General features: G+C 48.0%; 6 protein-coding genes across 6 annotated transcripts; 3 read left to right on the forward strand and 3 right to left on the reverse strand.

The window, feature by feature from the left end:
* Nucleotides 1-195: 195 nt before the first annotated feature.
* Nucleotides 196-1,247, reverse strand: UREG_05563 (uncharacterized protein; the record flags this gene model as incomplete). The annotated part of the gene is made up of 2 exons (XM_002584828.1): nucleotides 196-1,009; nucleotides 1,075-1,247. 2 exons carry the CDS (start codon nucleotides 1,245-1,247, stop codon nucleotides 196-198), a joined length of 987 nt encoding a protein of 328 aa, XP_002584874.1.
* Nucleotides 1,248-3,663: 2,416 nt separating this feature from the next.
* On the reverse strand, nucleotides 3,664-4,763 carry UREG_05564 (uncharacterized protein; the record flags this gene model as incomplete). Its single annotated transcript, XM_002584829.1, has 2 exons — nucleotides 3,664-4,000; nucleotides 4,282-4,763. The coding sequence occupies 2 exons, from the start codon at nucleotides 4,761-4,763 to the stop codon at nucleotides 3,664-3,666; spliced, it is 819 nt and encodes a 272-aa protein (XP_002584875.1).
* Nucleotides 4,764-5,362: 599 nt separating this feature from the next.
* UREG_05565 (uncharacterized protein) lies at nucleotides 5,363-7,132 on the forward strand (the record flags this gene model as incomplete). The annotated part of the gene is made up of 7 exons (XM_002584830.1): nucleotides 5,363-5,399; nucleotides 5,491-5,625; nucleotides 5,715-6,316; nucleotides 6,378-6,650; nucleotides 6,711-6,872; nucleotides 6,931-7,017; nucleotides 7,076-7,132. The coding sequence occupies 7 exons, from the start codon at nucleotides 5,363-5,365 to the stop codon at nucleotides 7,130-7,132; spliced, it is 1,353 nt and encodes a 450-aa protein (XP_002584876.1).
* Nucleotides 7,133-7,560: 428 nt separating this feature from the next.
* On the forward strand, nucleotides 7,561-8,877 carry UREG_05566 (dihydroceramide delta(4)-desaturase; the record flags this gene model as incomplete). The annotated part of the gene is made up of 3 exons (XM_002584831.1): nucleotides 7,561-7,734; nucleotides 7,804-8,073; nucleotides 8,143-8,877. The coding sequence occupies 3 exons, from the start codon at nucleotides 7,561-7,563 to the stop codon at nucleotides 8,875-8,877; spliced, it is 1,179 nt and encodes a 392-aa protein (XP_002584877.1).
* A 1,134-nt stretch (nucleotides 8,878-10,011) lies between these two features.
* UREG_05567 (uncharacterized protein) lies at nucleotides 10,012-11,237 on the reverse strand (the record flags this gene model as incomplete). Its single annotated transcript, XM_002584832.1, has 5 exons — nucleotides 10,012-10,461; nucleotides 10,518-10,616; nucleotides 10,669-10,784; nucleotides 10,929-11,066; nucleotides 11,198-11,237. The coding sequence occupies 5 exons, from the start codon at nucleotides 11,235-11,237 to the stop codon at nucleotides 10,012-10,014; spliced, it is 843 nt and encodes a 280-aa protein (XP_002584878.1).
* A 1,348-nt stretch (nucleotides 11,238-12,585) lies between these two features.
* UREG_05568 (uncharacterized protein) lies at nucleotides 12,586-13,056 on the forward strand (the record flags this gene model as incomplete). Its single annotated transcript, XM_002584833.1, has 1 exon — nucleotides 12,586-13,056. The coding sequence occupies one exon, from the start codon at nucleotides 12,586-12,588 to the stop codon at nucleotides 13,054-13,056; it is 471 nt and encodes a 156-aa protein (XP_002584879.1).
* Nucleotides 13,057-13,423: the final 367 nt, after the last annotated feature.

Genomic DNA, 13,423 nt, shown 5'->3' on the forward strand with positions numbered 1-13,423 from the left:
GTTTTCCACGTTTCCCCTAGCGGATTCCCGAGCAAGCATTTTGATCAGCTAGACGTTTTATGTATCACACCATGATATCATATTGTACACCCTATTGAATACAGAAACAATTTGAATAGGCTGCCTTATAAAAAGTGCAACTGTTGGAAAACCATTACTGAATTGTTTTTCTTACAGTCTTCTCGGAACATACATTCATAATTTTGCCTGAAGCTCATGTTTTTGCTCCACTTTGGACTGTACTACTTTTCGTTCGACATGGCTATGTTCCTGGTGCTGCTCCCGACGCTCTTGCAGACGTGATCCAGCCGTCGTAGTCGAACCCGTAACAGGACCGTGTTCCTCCGCCTTTTTCGCAGAATAGCTTAATGGCGGTGAACGCGGGCCTTCCAGCTTCTGGCCCAGAATCAAGGTCGCCCAGGCCAAGCCAACTATCCCCAACACCATGAGCAAGCGCGACGTCGTGTACTCTGCCTCGTCGACCCCGCGCTCTGCGGCTTCCGCCGTTGCGCGGTCGATGGCCTTGCGCCGACGTTCGCGACGGCGGGTGTCTTCATGGGTCTGGGTGCGGAAGTGGGAGGTGGCGTTGAAGTGGGGGACCGGGTTGTGGTGAATGAATGACGAGGGGTCGGAGCCGTGAGATTGCTGGTGCTGGTGTTCCTGACCCGGGTGTTGATGCTGCTGTGCGTGATGGGGGTGATTGTGATGTGGCGCGGCCCCATACCCGCCGTGTGCGTAGAAGCTCGGGGGCGGTCCTCGAAAGGGGCCCCGTCGTTTGCTCAGCCCCGATGGCGGCCGCGAGCCGACGTACGATCCGCGATGTCCGCTTCGGGTACTGGACGACACGGCGGCGGCGCGGTGTATGTCATGGTCGCGATCGTACTTTGCGCGCTTGGTGGTGTTGGCGAGGACGTGGTAAGCGTTTGATATGGACGCGAAGCGTGCGGAGGCCTTGGGGTCTTTGGGGTTCTTGTCCGGGTGGTGGGCAAGAGAGAGGGCGTAGAATTGCCTGTTTCCGCGAGGGAGAGGTTAAAAGAATTGTCTGGCAAGACGATGAGAGGAGGTGAGATTTACTTCTTGATTTCCTGCGTTGTCGCAGTAACTGGCACGTTCAAGACTTCATAGTATGTTGGGTCCCGGCTCTCCGCGAACCAGCACGCCGCTGACGAAGTGAACGGGTGGATTCGTAGACTGGATGGCAGACGGAGAAAGGCAGCGGGGGAGGGGTGATGGGTGCAGAATGGCATGCCGCTGCATCATCTGCGGACGTTTGTAGTTTTTCCTAGGACTCAGGAGGATGAAATGTGCAGTGGTGGATTTATAGTCGTCCTTGATGGATTCGATGACCGGTTTCTTGGAACATATTACGGAGCGTGGAGTAGCACAGAGTAGCCCCAGCCAACCTCCAACACACATAACACCAATCTTCTCATTCACTTGCTCCAACGCAAGACTATTCTCAATTCTATGCAATTGTATTCCTTCAGGAGGACCCTTTCATCAGGAGGGAGGCCCTCCCCTTCTACACCCCCTTATATACTACGAGGCATAGCTCTCATTGTGTAAAATGTACCAGAATCCCATTCGTCACGATCTCTACTCTGTAGAAGCATAATTTATGTTTTCTATTTCTCTCATAGAGATCGTTGAATAATATCTGATTATGTTCAGCTGAATGCTGGAGTGGGATTAATTGCTCTTGAGACGCATCCCACCACTAAAAACCACTGCTTGAAGGGTTTCAACATTGTCATTGTGGATGTATGGGGTTTTGTCCTCTTCCGCATCCCCTTTCCACAACTTATCGAGCCTCTTCGCTGCGCCCCGGAATCTCAGCTAACTCCAGCGCTTCCACTCAGCATGCCTCCGAAACAGTATCCCATCAAGAGACTTTCAGATCCCCATCCTGGTTGGACAACCACTTATCGCGATGGTGCCGATTGTGAATTCCTGGCAGAATACAATCCCGGCGGCCTGTGTCCAATAGTGATTGGCAGTGTCCTGAGTGGTGATGATCTGCTTCATGGACAGCCATGCTCCTTCTAGGTCGTTGGCAAACTTGGATCTTACTCTACGGTTTGGCTGGGCAAGGACAGGTGTGTCTTCCTGTCATCCCTTTTTGGTGATTTACTGCTTTTCTCTCTGAAGTTTTATTAACAGGCACATACAGGCATTCTGATTACTTTTTAGCCTTGAAGGTACTAAAACTTAATCACAGCGCACCGGATAATGCTGAAATGAGAATCCTGAGGAAACTTAACAAACTGCAACTTGCCTTTTTCCATACCCATGCTCCTACTGGAGATCAATTCTTGTGCCTTGGAATGCTTCCACTTGGAGCTTCTCTTCATAGGGGGTCTGAATTTTGCATTCAGGTGCCTTCCGACATACATTCAATTGCTGTCTTTGTGACTACCACTGTGGCAAAGCTTTTTACATATCATAAAGAGGGAGTTACTCATGGTGGTCAGTGACTATCTTGGTTGCATCAACTGTGATGTTGAGCTGCACCAATTTGTTTATGGCACAATAGACATTAGCCCTGGGAACATTGCTTTTGGAGTCCATGAGGATGCATTTACTCCAAAGGCTCTACAAGAAACATTTCGGGAGGATAGGAAATCCTACATCCAGCTTCATGGTGCCCCAGAATCTGAAGAGAACTTTCCTCGGCCAGCATATACTCCAGAGTACATTCTGATTCATGAATTGCCCCTTTTGACAAACACAACTGATATGTCTTGTGTTGACATCATGGACTTTGGACAAGGTGTATCTGACAAATAGTTAGGCTACTAGACTAACTAGACTAACAGAGTGGCCGCTTGCTGGATTTTTCAGGTTTCAACACTCCATCTAAGAATGGGTTGTTTGGTACAAAATTCTACCGTGCCCCTGAATTGAAAGCCGGAACGCCAAGTACTGCGACTGCAAAGTGTGATATTTGGAGTCTCGGTTGTGTGGTAAGATTATCCTCCACAATCAAATATGAATGTTGACGAGCTGACAAGTTGTTATATAGATTGTATATGCATTGATTGACACGGATCTATTTGCCTATAATGATCTAACGGATTACTCTAGTAGGCCCCATTATTCACACCCTCTAGCCTAGAATAGTATTGATGGAAGTTAGATGGTGATTCCAAGCTGCAACTGTCCATTATAGACAACCATTTGCAGAGAAATGGCACCCTGCATAGCCATCCGGATTTCCGGGGCGTTCTAGCCGAGGTAGTCCGGTCGTTGTTGCAGGTAAACCCATTTCAGCGAGATCTACAAAAGACAATGAAATTGCTTGATCAGCTACAGAAGCATTCCGAGCTACCAGATCATTGACATAGAATATATGTTTATTTTCTCTTGAATATTGGAGTGCGGATTTTGGCAATTTAGGCCCCTTTGAGCCGCAAGCCATGGTAAAAGACATGAACTTCGATAATCTCAACAGTGTGCATTCTTGTTAGCTATGTAGTCAATGGGAAGATGTTTTTGGTCATGGACTATTGTCCTGGTCGACGATTGGATTCAGTGTGGCAAACGCTCGGTCAAGGCGCCAAAGATTTCGCTCAAATCCCAGCTTCAGCAGCAACTTGTGCTCTTGAGACGGTCGACATTAGATTGCATTGGTGGTGTTGGGAGTGATCATCATGCTCGCGATCCTTACCATCCGTTCAAAAACTGCTTTTGTAACCCGTTTGAAACCGAGATCGAATTCGATAGCCAAGGCTCATGAGTTAGCCCGGTGAAAAACAACCGCCGCCGACGCCCTTGAGAAGACGCTGAAAAAAGCTTCGCAGCGTTGAAGAGACACCAAGATTCGTTTTCACGCATGGAGACCTCTGTCCACATAACATCCCGGTTGAGAACGTCGGAATCGGAAAGGGCCTGGATTGGCGTATTACCGGAATTATTGAATGGGAGAGGAGCGGTATCTTCCTGAATATATGCAGTATGTTGTCGCCATGACAAGCGAATTTCACGGGCCCGACTGGAAGTACTTTTACACGAAGTATTCATTGAACTACAATCTTGTGTCCCGAGAGGGTTGAGGCGGAGAATATGAAAGATTTCTTGGTCGGGTGAATTACCATGGGCATCAATTAAGCCAATCTTTAGAGCACAAAAGGAAACTTACAAAACGCGCGCCCATATTTTCGCGAATTAAAGAGACGCCAGAAAGTTACTAAAGACATCGATGGCATTCCATGCTACCGCAACCTGCTTGAAACGTAGAAAGACCGGTTCGAGTGATTCCAAACATATTCTCGCGATAATCACAGCATGGAGCAGCTCGAGGGCGGGTCGTAAGACGGAGGATCGGGTTCCCACAGATCATCTTCCGTTCCAGATTTTAAAGTCACGAGGTATATATCTGATGTCGTCCGTGCGAATGATTGAAGGCCGAACGTGGGTTGGAAGTGAAGTAGGAGCTGACGTGCATAGTCGTTGTCATTTCGACTTCCCGTATTTTCTTCACCGGACTGGTGTATAGCCTGCCGCAGGATCTCTTCAAAGTCGGATTGACTCATAGTCTGATTAACGATCAAGTCGTTTACCACAATACGAGGGTTCTTCTTCCAGTCCAGATCAATCTCCCGTATCCGAACACCAGCGCAACGGGACAAGTACGCAATAATAGGGGGGTATCGTTTCGAAGGATTTTGTGGGCTATAGACGAAGCAAGTGTGGTAGTAGACATTCTCGGTTCGTGGAGATGGCGGCCGTCGCGTAGCTTCATGAAGGATGTCGGCCCAAGCCATAGAGGTAGTGCGTCGCAAAATAGGGTATACACAATGACTTGGAAGCGACGACGCGGATCCTATGCATAGCCAGTATGGTGCAGAATCCTAAGTCCAGACAGCAACCGACTGGGGAAACAAGTTGCTCTTAAAGGGAGCAACAAATGAACACTCTTGTCTGGGTATCAACAGGTAGAGGGAATACGGAAAGAAAGCTGATTACTTCTATGGTGTTGAGGTGATGAAGAGGGTAAGGAGATGGCTACACAGTCCTTTATTCAAGGCCAAGCTATCAGGCAGACACAGCTATGTAGAGGGCTCTCAACCAATCTTTTTGGAGGCATCCTGCCGGATAATTACCACCAATGGTTCGTATCAAATATTCCAAAGCCATTCCTAGGGCTTCTTCGGAGCAAGGCGTGCTATTAATCCTAACGTCTTCTCTTTGTTGCCAGAGCAGTAACAAACTAACTTAGCCTGCCGCCCTTAAGCCCTGATTAGTCAGCTGTTAGTGTCGCTGCAAGCACTGCTAAGGCGGCAGCGCCCCGCGTGGTTCGGTTCAAAACCTTTGATCAGACAGAGGCAGATCTGATTTCCAGAGAGCTAGCAGGTTATCGAAAATGGCTGTGCAAGCTCCCGAAGTCGATAAGCTTAGCCGTGAGTTCCCTGGATTTCCTTTACTACTGCGGTTTCCTCCTTTTTCTCATTGAGTATAGACACCTAGCTAATGCGTCCATGAATTTTGTAGTCAACGAGGAGAGCGTTGCAAAAGCTCCCACAAAAGGTAGCGCGGCCCAGGGTACCGCTGGAGATGAAGATGCGGAGAATGAAGAATCGGATGAAGACGATGATCAGGGAGTAGCGGAGGGGGCGGTTGCAACTGGTATGCAGAAATCTTGAACCTATGAACCCCAATAGCACGAGAGGAAAAGCAATATCTGTTCATGAGTAACTAAGAATCTGTGCCCGCAGGAGACAAGAAGAAGAGGAAGAGAAAGCCCAAGAAAAAGAAGAAGAAGGGTGTTGCAAAAGTTCAGAGCAACCCCCCGCGTGTGCCGCTCTCGACCCTCTTTCCCAACAGCCAATACCCCGAAGGTGATATTGTGGAGTACAAGGATGATAATGCCTATCGCACAACCAACGAGGAGAAGAGACATCTGGACCGCATGAATAATGATTTCCTTTCTGATTATCGCCAGGCGGCCGAGATTCATCGGCAGGTCCGCCAGTATGCCCAGAAAGAGCTGATTAAGCCGGGGCGTTCGTTGACCGAAATTGCGGAGGGCATCGAAGATAGTGTCCGTGCTTTAACGGGCCATATGGGTCTCGAAGAAGGGGACAGCTTGGTCGCTGGAATGGGTTTCCCGACTGGGCTGAATATCAACCATTGTGCTGCACATTACTCCCCTAACGCTGGGAATAAAATGGTTCTCCAACATGGAGATGTCATGAAGGTGGATTTCGGAGTACACGTCAATGGCAGAATTGTCGACAGTGCGTTTACTGTGGCTTTTGATCCCGTCTATGACAATCTGTTGGAGGCAGTGAAGGATGCTACAAACACTGGCATAAGGGTACTTTAAGCCTCAAAAGGTTTCTGGGTTATGGAATTCACTTGGCTGATCATTTGAACAGGAAGCAGGAATTGACGTCCGAATGAGTGACATTGGCGCCGCTATTCAGGAAGCAATGGAAAGCTACGAGGTTGAACTTAATGGTACTACCTACCCCGTGAAAGCCATCCGAAACCTCAATGGCCATACCATTGGTCATTACCTTATCCACGGTGGAAGCACCGGGAAGAGCGTTCCCATTGTCAAGGGCGGCGACCAAACGAAGATGGAAGAGGGTGAGACCTATGCCATTGAGACGTTCGGTAGCACCGGGAAAGGATATGTGAGAGACGATGTATGTGCACCCCCGCGACCTGCTGGAAGTTGGGCCTAGAGATACTAACGCCACATTTAGATGGAGGTTTCTCATTATGCTAGAGTCCCTGATGCGCCCAACGTTCCACTTCGTTTGTCGTCTGCTAAGAACTTGTTGAACGTTATCACGAAGAACTTTGGCACATTGCCGTTCTGTCGTCGATACCTTGACCGTCTCGGGCAGGATAAATACCTTCTCGGGGTAAGATACAGCCCCTTGATAAATGTAGAACTACCAACTAACCCGGTGTATACTACAGTTGAACAACCTGGTCTCATCTGGCCTCGTGGACGCTTATCCTCCACTCGTCGATGTGAAAGGGTCATACACCGCTCAGTTCGAGCATGTAAGCGCCGCCACTCCCCGTATCTCTAAGTTTTACCAAACTAACGACTTTGTCCTAGACCATTCTGCTAAGGCCGAATGTGAAAGAAGTCATCACCCGAGGAGACGATTACTGATATTCTTGGGTAATAGACGAGGTGCACTCTGGTAATAGGAGTAGCATCAGCTTTACTTTGTAAAGTTTTCGGATCAAAAATCATAAATGACTCATATCTTAGCCCTGAAAAGGACTAAAATACAAAATAGCTTCATCAATAAACAGCAATGTCACAAACAGCAGTTTATTTATACTGGCCTCTGTAATATCCTCTTTTTTGCCCCTTAATATCATTGAAACTACAGGTTACGTAAGCACGCCACTCGCCCCACGAGGGAGCTCATCTTCCGCGAGCCGCGACCAAAGATTTAAGGTGATAAGCTGGAGTTCTACGAAGCAACCCCGGGATTCTATATATATAGGGGAATCCGACCATGTTTTGCATCCAGCCTACTCAGCCCTAATTTCCTACACTTGGTTTGTAGGTCATTCTCTTCAATTGTAACGATGCCAGCCATGAGGAGCGCGTCAGCTCGGTCCCAGACTTCCCAGACGAAGACCCTTTCTACTCGAGCTCCACCGCCACCCTCGAATTCCTCTGTCGAGGATCACTTTTTCTGGACGTATACAGAAGAACCGCACAAGTCAAGGAGGCAGGCAATCATCAAAGCGCATCCGGAGGTGAGACTCTGAGCCTCGTTAGAAAATCGGGACCTTGCATTAACCCAGTGACGGCGACAGGTACTCAAGCTTTGTGGTTATGAGCCGTTGACGAAATACGTCGTTTTGGGCGTTGTTTCGCTTCAGGTTGCTTGCGCATATCTCCTACGCAATACGCCGGTGCTGTCATGGCCGTTCTTCCTGACGGCGTACGTTATCGGCGCCACCGCGAACCAAAACCTCTTCCTTGCCATTCACGAGATTTCACATAATCTGGCGTTCAAATTGCCGTTGGCGAATAGATTGTTGGCTATTTTTGCGAATTTCCCAATTGGATTACCGTATAGTGCTGCGTTTAGGGTATGTTGTCCCCCCGGTTCAATTTCAATGGCTTGGATTTGCCTGGTTGACGTCTAGTCCCATCAATAGCCCTACCATTTAACCCATCATAAATCCCTCGGCGTTGCGTCGCTCGATACCGACCTTCCCACGGCCCTGGAGGCCGTATTATTCGACTCGATTTTAGGAAAAGCATTCTTTTGCACTTTCCAAATCCTCTTCTACGCAATTCGGCCCATGTTCATCTACACACCCGCCTTCACACATATCCACTTCCTCAATATAATCGCACAATTCATGTTTGATTTTGCCCTCTACAAGCTCTGCGGTTCCTCAATGCAATCAGTCTATTACTTGATCCTCAGTTCATTCCTCGCTGGCTCCTTGCATCCCTGTGCTGGCCACTTCATCGCGGAGCATTACTTCTTTTCCAAAACAAGCGGAGGAACCGAGTCGATTGAAGAACAACGGAAAGCCAAATCAGGAAAGAAAGAATTCACCTCTGCGTCTGCTTTGGCATCGTTGCCCCCCCCTGAAACATACTCCTACTACGGACCGCTTAACATTTTCACTTATAACGTCGGTCTGCACAATGAACACCACGACTTTCCGGCAATCCCTTGGACCCGACTGCATACCTTACATCGCATTGCAAAAGAGTTTTATGAACCATTACCATGCCATCGAAGCTGGGTGTGGGTGATTTGGACATTCATCTTGGATAAGAATGTGGGTATGTGGTGTCGGGTGAAGAGAGCGGAAGGTGGGCGAATGGTTGGTGGGAAGGACAATAGCGGGTGGAAAGAGAGTGAGATTCAAAATTGAGCCAGATAACCTCTGGACAGTCCCCTTTTTTCCTGTCCTTTTTCCTTTTCCTCCGCTTTTACATTTTCCATCTACAACGTTTACAGGCTTTAGATTTCTTTGTTAATTCTGTCATGGGATGGCATTCTTGGAGTCAGTTTGATATTTGTTAAACACCTAATACCTTGCTTTCTTTGCTCATCGGGCTCAAGCCAAACTTTTGATTATTATTCTGCTCTGGGCATTATGGATGATATCGAATATGCTCTTGTGATGAATGTATACCACTGCACTCTGTCTCCTGGCTTGTTTTGTTCGATTGTTTTTGTATTATCTAAGTATACCTTTTCGTGTCAATATCCAGAGCCTAAACAGATACCAACGAGTTTTGCAGACCAAATGGAAATAGCTAACCACTGAAGCACTTTTGTCAACACCACACTCTCATCTCATATGCACCATCTAGTTGTTATATCCGTGGCTGCATGTTCAAACATCAGCCTCAAAACTTGACAGTTATATATTAAAAAAAAACGGATGAGCTAAGAGAGAATAAAGATAAGATTAATTATTTGCCTGTTTCCCATATTTGAATACCCTGCATACAAGAATCTTGAGAGGTTGGCTTTGGTGAAAACAAGTAACCTTTTTGTTTTGAAGCGCATACTCCCGTGTCGCATCTCTCATATCACGTCGAGGAAGGGACAAGAAAGGTAGAAAACAAGGAAACACTATCAGCTAGGTATGTAGACAAAGGAGACAAGCTGAAGTGAAATGGAAAGAGAGTGCGGGCTGAGTCGGAGTAATCCATTTCCTTATTGAAAGAATACTCGGTCATGAAAGACGAGGAAATGGGCCTGGGTGATAATTCCCTGGACCCTCAATCGACACGTTACTTGAGAGCACTGAGCACGGTCTTAAAGTGCCGACATGTAAGCTGACGGTTAACAAACCGGAAGAATACATTGTTTAAAGAAATAGATAAATCGTTGATGGCGGTGCGAACTGCGATATATGCAACATCGGACGGATAGAGAGCAGAACTCGCTAGAAAACAAAGGTAGGAAGAAGAAATTGCCGCGTGTTCGAGTGGGTGAATAACGCAATGTAGTAAACTGGAAACGAGAAAGTAGGAATAGCGAATACATATTAAGCCTAGAAGAAAATGTATGCCAGCAGGAAGCTAATCAGGCAGAGGCCGGCAACAACCTGGAGAGGGACCCCCATCTGCGGAGTCGAATGCGATTGCTGTTGCAAAGTAGTCACCTCGGGTGAAGTACTGCCTTCAGTTGCTACTTTCCTTCGCCGTAACTCATTTTCAGCAACCTGCTGTTTCAACTGCTGGATCTGAACGCGGGCTTCATCAAGTTGGGATTTGAGATCGTCCTTTGGTTCGCTAGGTTCCGTTGAGCGCTCTGATTTCACATCCTCCGCGACCGGCTTCGGGGTCTCTAGAATGGTGGATTCGGAAGGCTCAGGCTGGAACTTGGGAGGCTGAATTGGAGGCTCCGCGATCACTGGTGCTGCACGGGTGGGCATCGACGGGGTTTCAAATTTGGCGTTTACCGGAGACGCATGTAAAGTGGTAGATTCATCTTCCGATGCCTAAATAAAAATCAAAATAAGTACCTTGCTCGTTGTTTGTTTTGAAGCGGACGTACGATTCCATTTGGCTGAGCATCATCTAGAGCGGGAAGGAAGTTGACTCGGATTTTCCGTTCTTGAATAGAATGTTTCGCCGTTTTTTCAACGTCCTGCCACTGCAGCGCCGTTAGTAAAGTAGGCGCCAAATGAGGGCATGTGACCACGTACAATCGAGGCAACGTTTGAAAATTCCTTATCCGCAGAAACGGCGACGGACTGGACCAGAAACTTATCTTTGCACTTGGCATCCGGTGGAGGCTCGTCTTTCATTGCTTGAAGGAGGACTGCATTTTGGAATCGGGGTCAGCACCAAGCGACCCAACCCGCGGCTAGACATCACATAATACCTTCAACCTCCATATGTTTACCCGGTTCGATACGGCCAGAATTTGGACGAACACAATATCTAAAAAGCAGTCAGCGCATACTGATCTGGAGAATAGTCCAGCCTGTGCGTAGTTGCGAATGCATGCGTACTTTCGTGGAGCTGTGGTTTTGACGTAGGATAGGAGCAGTTCGATGAGCTGTTTGTTTTACCAGGCAGGGCAGGGGAGGAAGGGCGATACCTTGAAAGCCACTGGATCAGAGTTGGGGTTTGGCAAGTGCAGTGTTGGCTGACTTCCTGGTGGAATGGCCATACATGTTGCCGAGTGTGAGTAGGCGGTTAGAAGGATAAAAGAGCCGGTCTGTTACTTACGTCGAAAGCCCAGTTCCGGGGGGTCGAGTTCGACAGACATGTTTTCAGGAGCTCAGACGGGTAGCAGACACGAGGATAGTATCGATAGGATCAATCAGTTGTTCAGCTGGAATCAGTTTGCGGCCGAGCGCATTACCGGTTCAAGCGCAAGTGTGACATGGAGTGTCTTTGTTGGTGTTGCTGTGAAGCAGGAAGGCGATCAACCTGAGCTCCAGTCACGTGCAGCTGTCTTCAGCCCTACCCCAGAACTTATATCAATCCTCCAGCATTGCTATTGCCAAAGGATCCCAGTCTTGTCTATCACAAGGAGAACAGCGCAGTCATCCAGCTGCTTGCATTGTTAACTACATCCATTTATGGCACACTCTCTCCGCAAGGCAGCATTTCCACGCTCTCCATGGCCCTGTTCAAAGTGATCCACAGAGAAGCCAGGATGCGCTGGAGCTGTTCCTAGACCGGTTTGCCTGGCATAGCAAAAACCTACACTTGTCGTTTATTGATGACCTTACCTCACATGCGCTAATGTTTAGCTATGTTCTCCCGTTTCGTCCGCCAAATTTTGACTAGGCGCCGATGAGGCGGGCAATATTTGAACAAACCCGGGGGTGCTACACATTCATAATGAAAGGACTTGGGAGTTGACCAGGAGGTTGTTGTAATCAGGTAGAAAAGGCTGTCATAGATGGATCTGAGCTATAGAGAGATTCATGGGTCATGTTGAAGTTAATCGACAGAAATCGCCAACAATTCCAAACTCAACTTGAACTCTCTAATTATTACATTATGAGAACAATTCAAGGTAGCTTTAGCATACTGACATCATAATCACTTTGTCCATGATGGGCGTCTTCAATCCATTAGAGCTCAGCTGCCTGCGTGTTCGAGACTCCACCATTGAATAGCTTCCCCTGTCTTCTCATCGCCGTCATGGTACCTACGAAGGTTCAATTCCCTAGTAAGGGTATAACCGTTGTCGGTGAGCTGTATATACCGACTGGGTCCGCCCCGGACCGTAAGCGAGCAGGAATCGTCATCAGTCATCCCATGGGAGGCGTCAAGGAACAAACGGCCGCTTTACACGCACTCAAATTTGCCGAAGAAGGGTTTTTTGCTCTGACATTTGATGCAGCGTACCAGGAGAGAGTCACGGAGAACCCGCAGCCTGGAAGACTCAGCCAGCGTGCGGAGGACGTCAGATCCTGCAGTTACTTATCTCTCAATGGCCGCCTGAGATTGATCCTCACCGTATCGGTGCTCTTGGTATCGGTGCTTCGAGAGGCCTATGTGCCATTTGCCGCTCAGACTGATGTTCGAATCAAAGCCGTGGCCACTGTGAGCGCCCGTCGACGTTGGTCAATTGTTCCGTGAAGGCATGAAAAGGCACCGCCATGACCGTCGACCACGAAACTCTTCAGAAATCACTCGAATCAGCTGGCCTAGCTCGCATTTCGGAGGCCAAAGGAGAACAGCCGCCAACTCTACCTATAGTGCCTGACGATGCGAAGAATATTCCACCAGACACTCCTATTCTCTTTCGTGAGGGAAGCGATTACTATCGCACCCCGCGTGCCGAGCATCCTCGGTCTACCAATCGCTTCCTCCTCCGGAGCTACGATTTGATGGTTAATTATTCGTCATACAACTTTGTTGACTTGATATCGCCTCGTCCTCTTCTTATGATTGTTGGGACCGACGCAGACGCCCGCTACTACAGTGAGGAAGCTATTGCGCGTGCGAAGGAGCCGAAAGAACTGTTCCTTGTGCCCAGCCAGACACATGTTGGCTTGTATGATGACCTTAGCGTATCATTTCCCAAGCTGCTGGATTTCATGGCGGCATCTCTCGCTCCGGAAATTTGAAAAATGCATTGGAGGCTATTCCTGTAAACCATGTAATTAATTAGCAAACACGTTCGGACCAAGATAAAGTTGAGGGTGTTGAATTTACATTTTAATTGGAACATGCAGTGAAAAGCTGGCGAAACTGGCTGCTTTGATCTGTCGTTGGCAGCGATGTGTTCAAACCCCGCGTTGTTGTGGGGTCGGCTTCTCGAGCTCCTTTGGTTCAGTTTAACTAGCGCCATAGCATGCTGACATCAAGCAGCTGGGGCCTGACAGGCTTACACCTCTCTCACATATCATACATTATCTTGTCTTGATTTTAATTCTGCCTACTTTCAAGTATCATTCACTTGGAGAGAATATATTCAACCCAATAAGCAACTTC

Source organism: Uncinocarpus reesii, genomic scaffold (genome assembly GCF_000003515.1).
Source record: "Uncinocarpus reesii 1704 scaffold_3 genomic scaffold, whole genome shotgun sequence".
Taxonomy (NCBI): domain Eukaryota; kingdom Fungi; phylum Ascomycota; class Eurotiomycetes; order Onygenales; family Onygenaceae; genus Uncinocarpus; species Uncinocarpus reesii.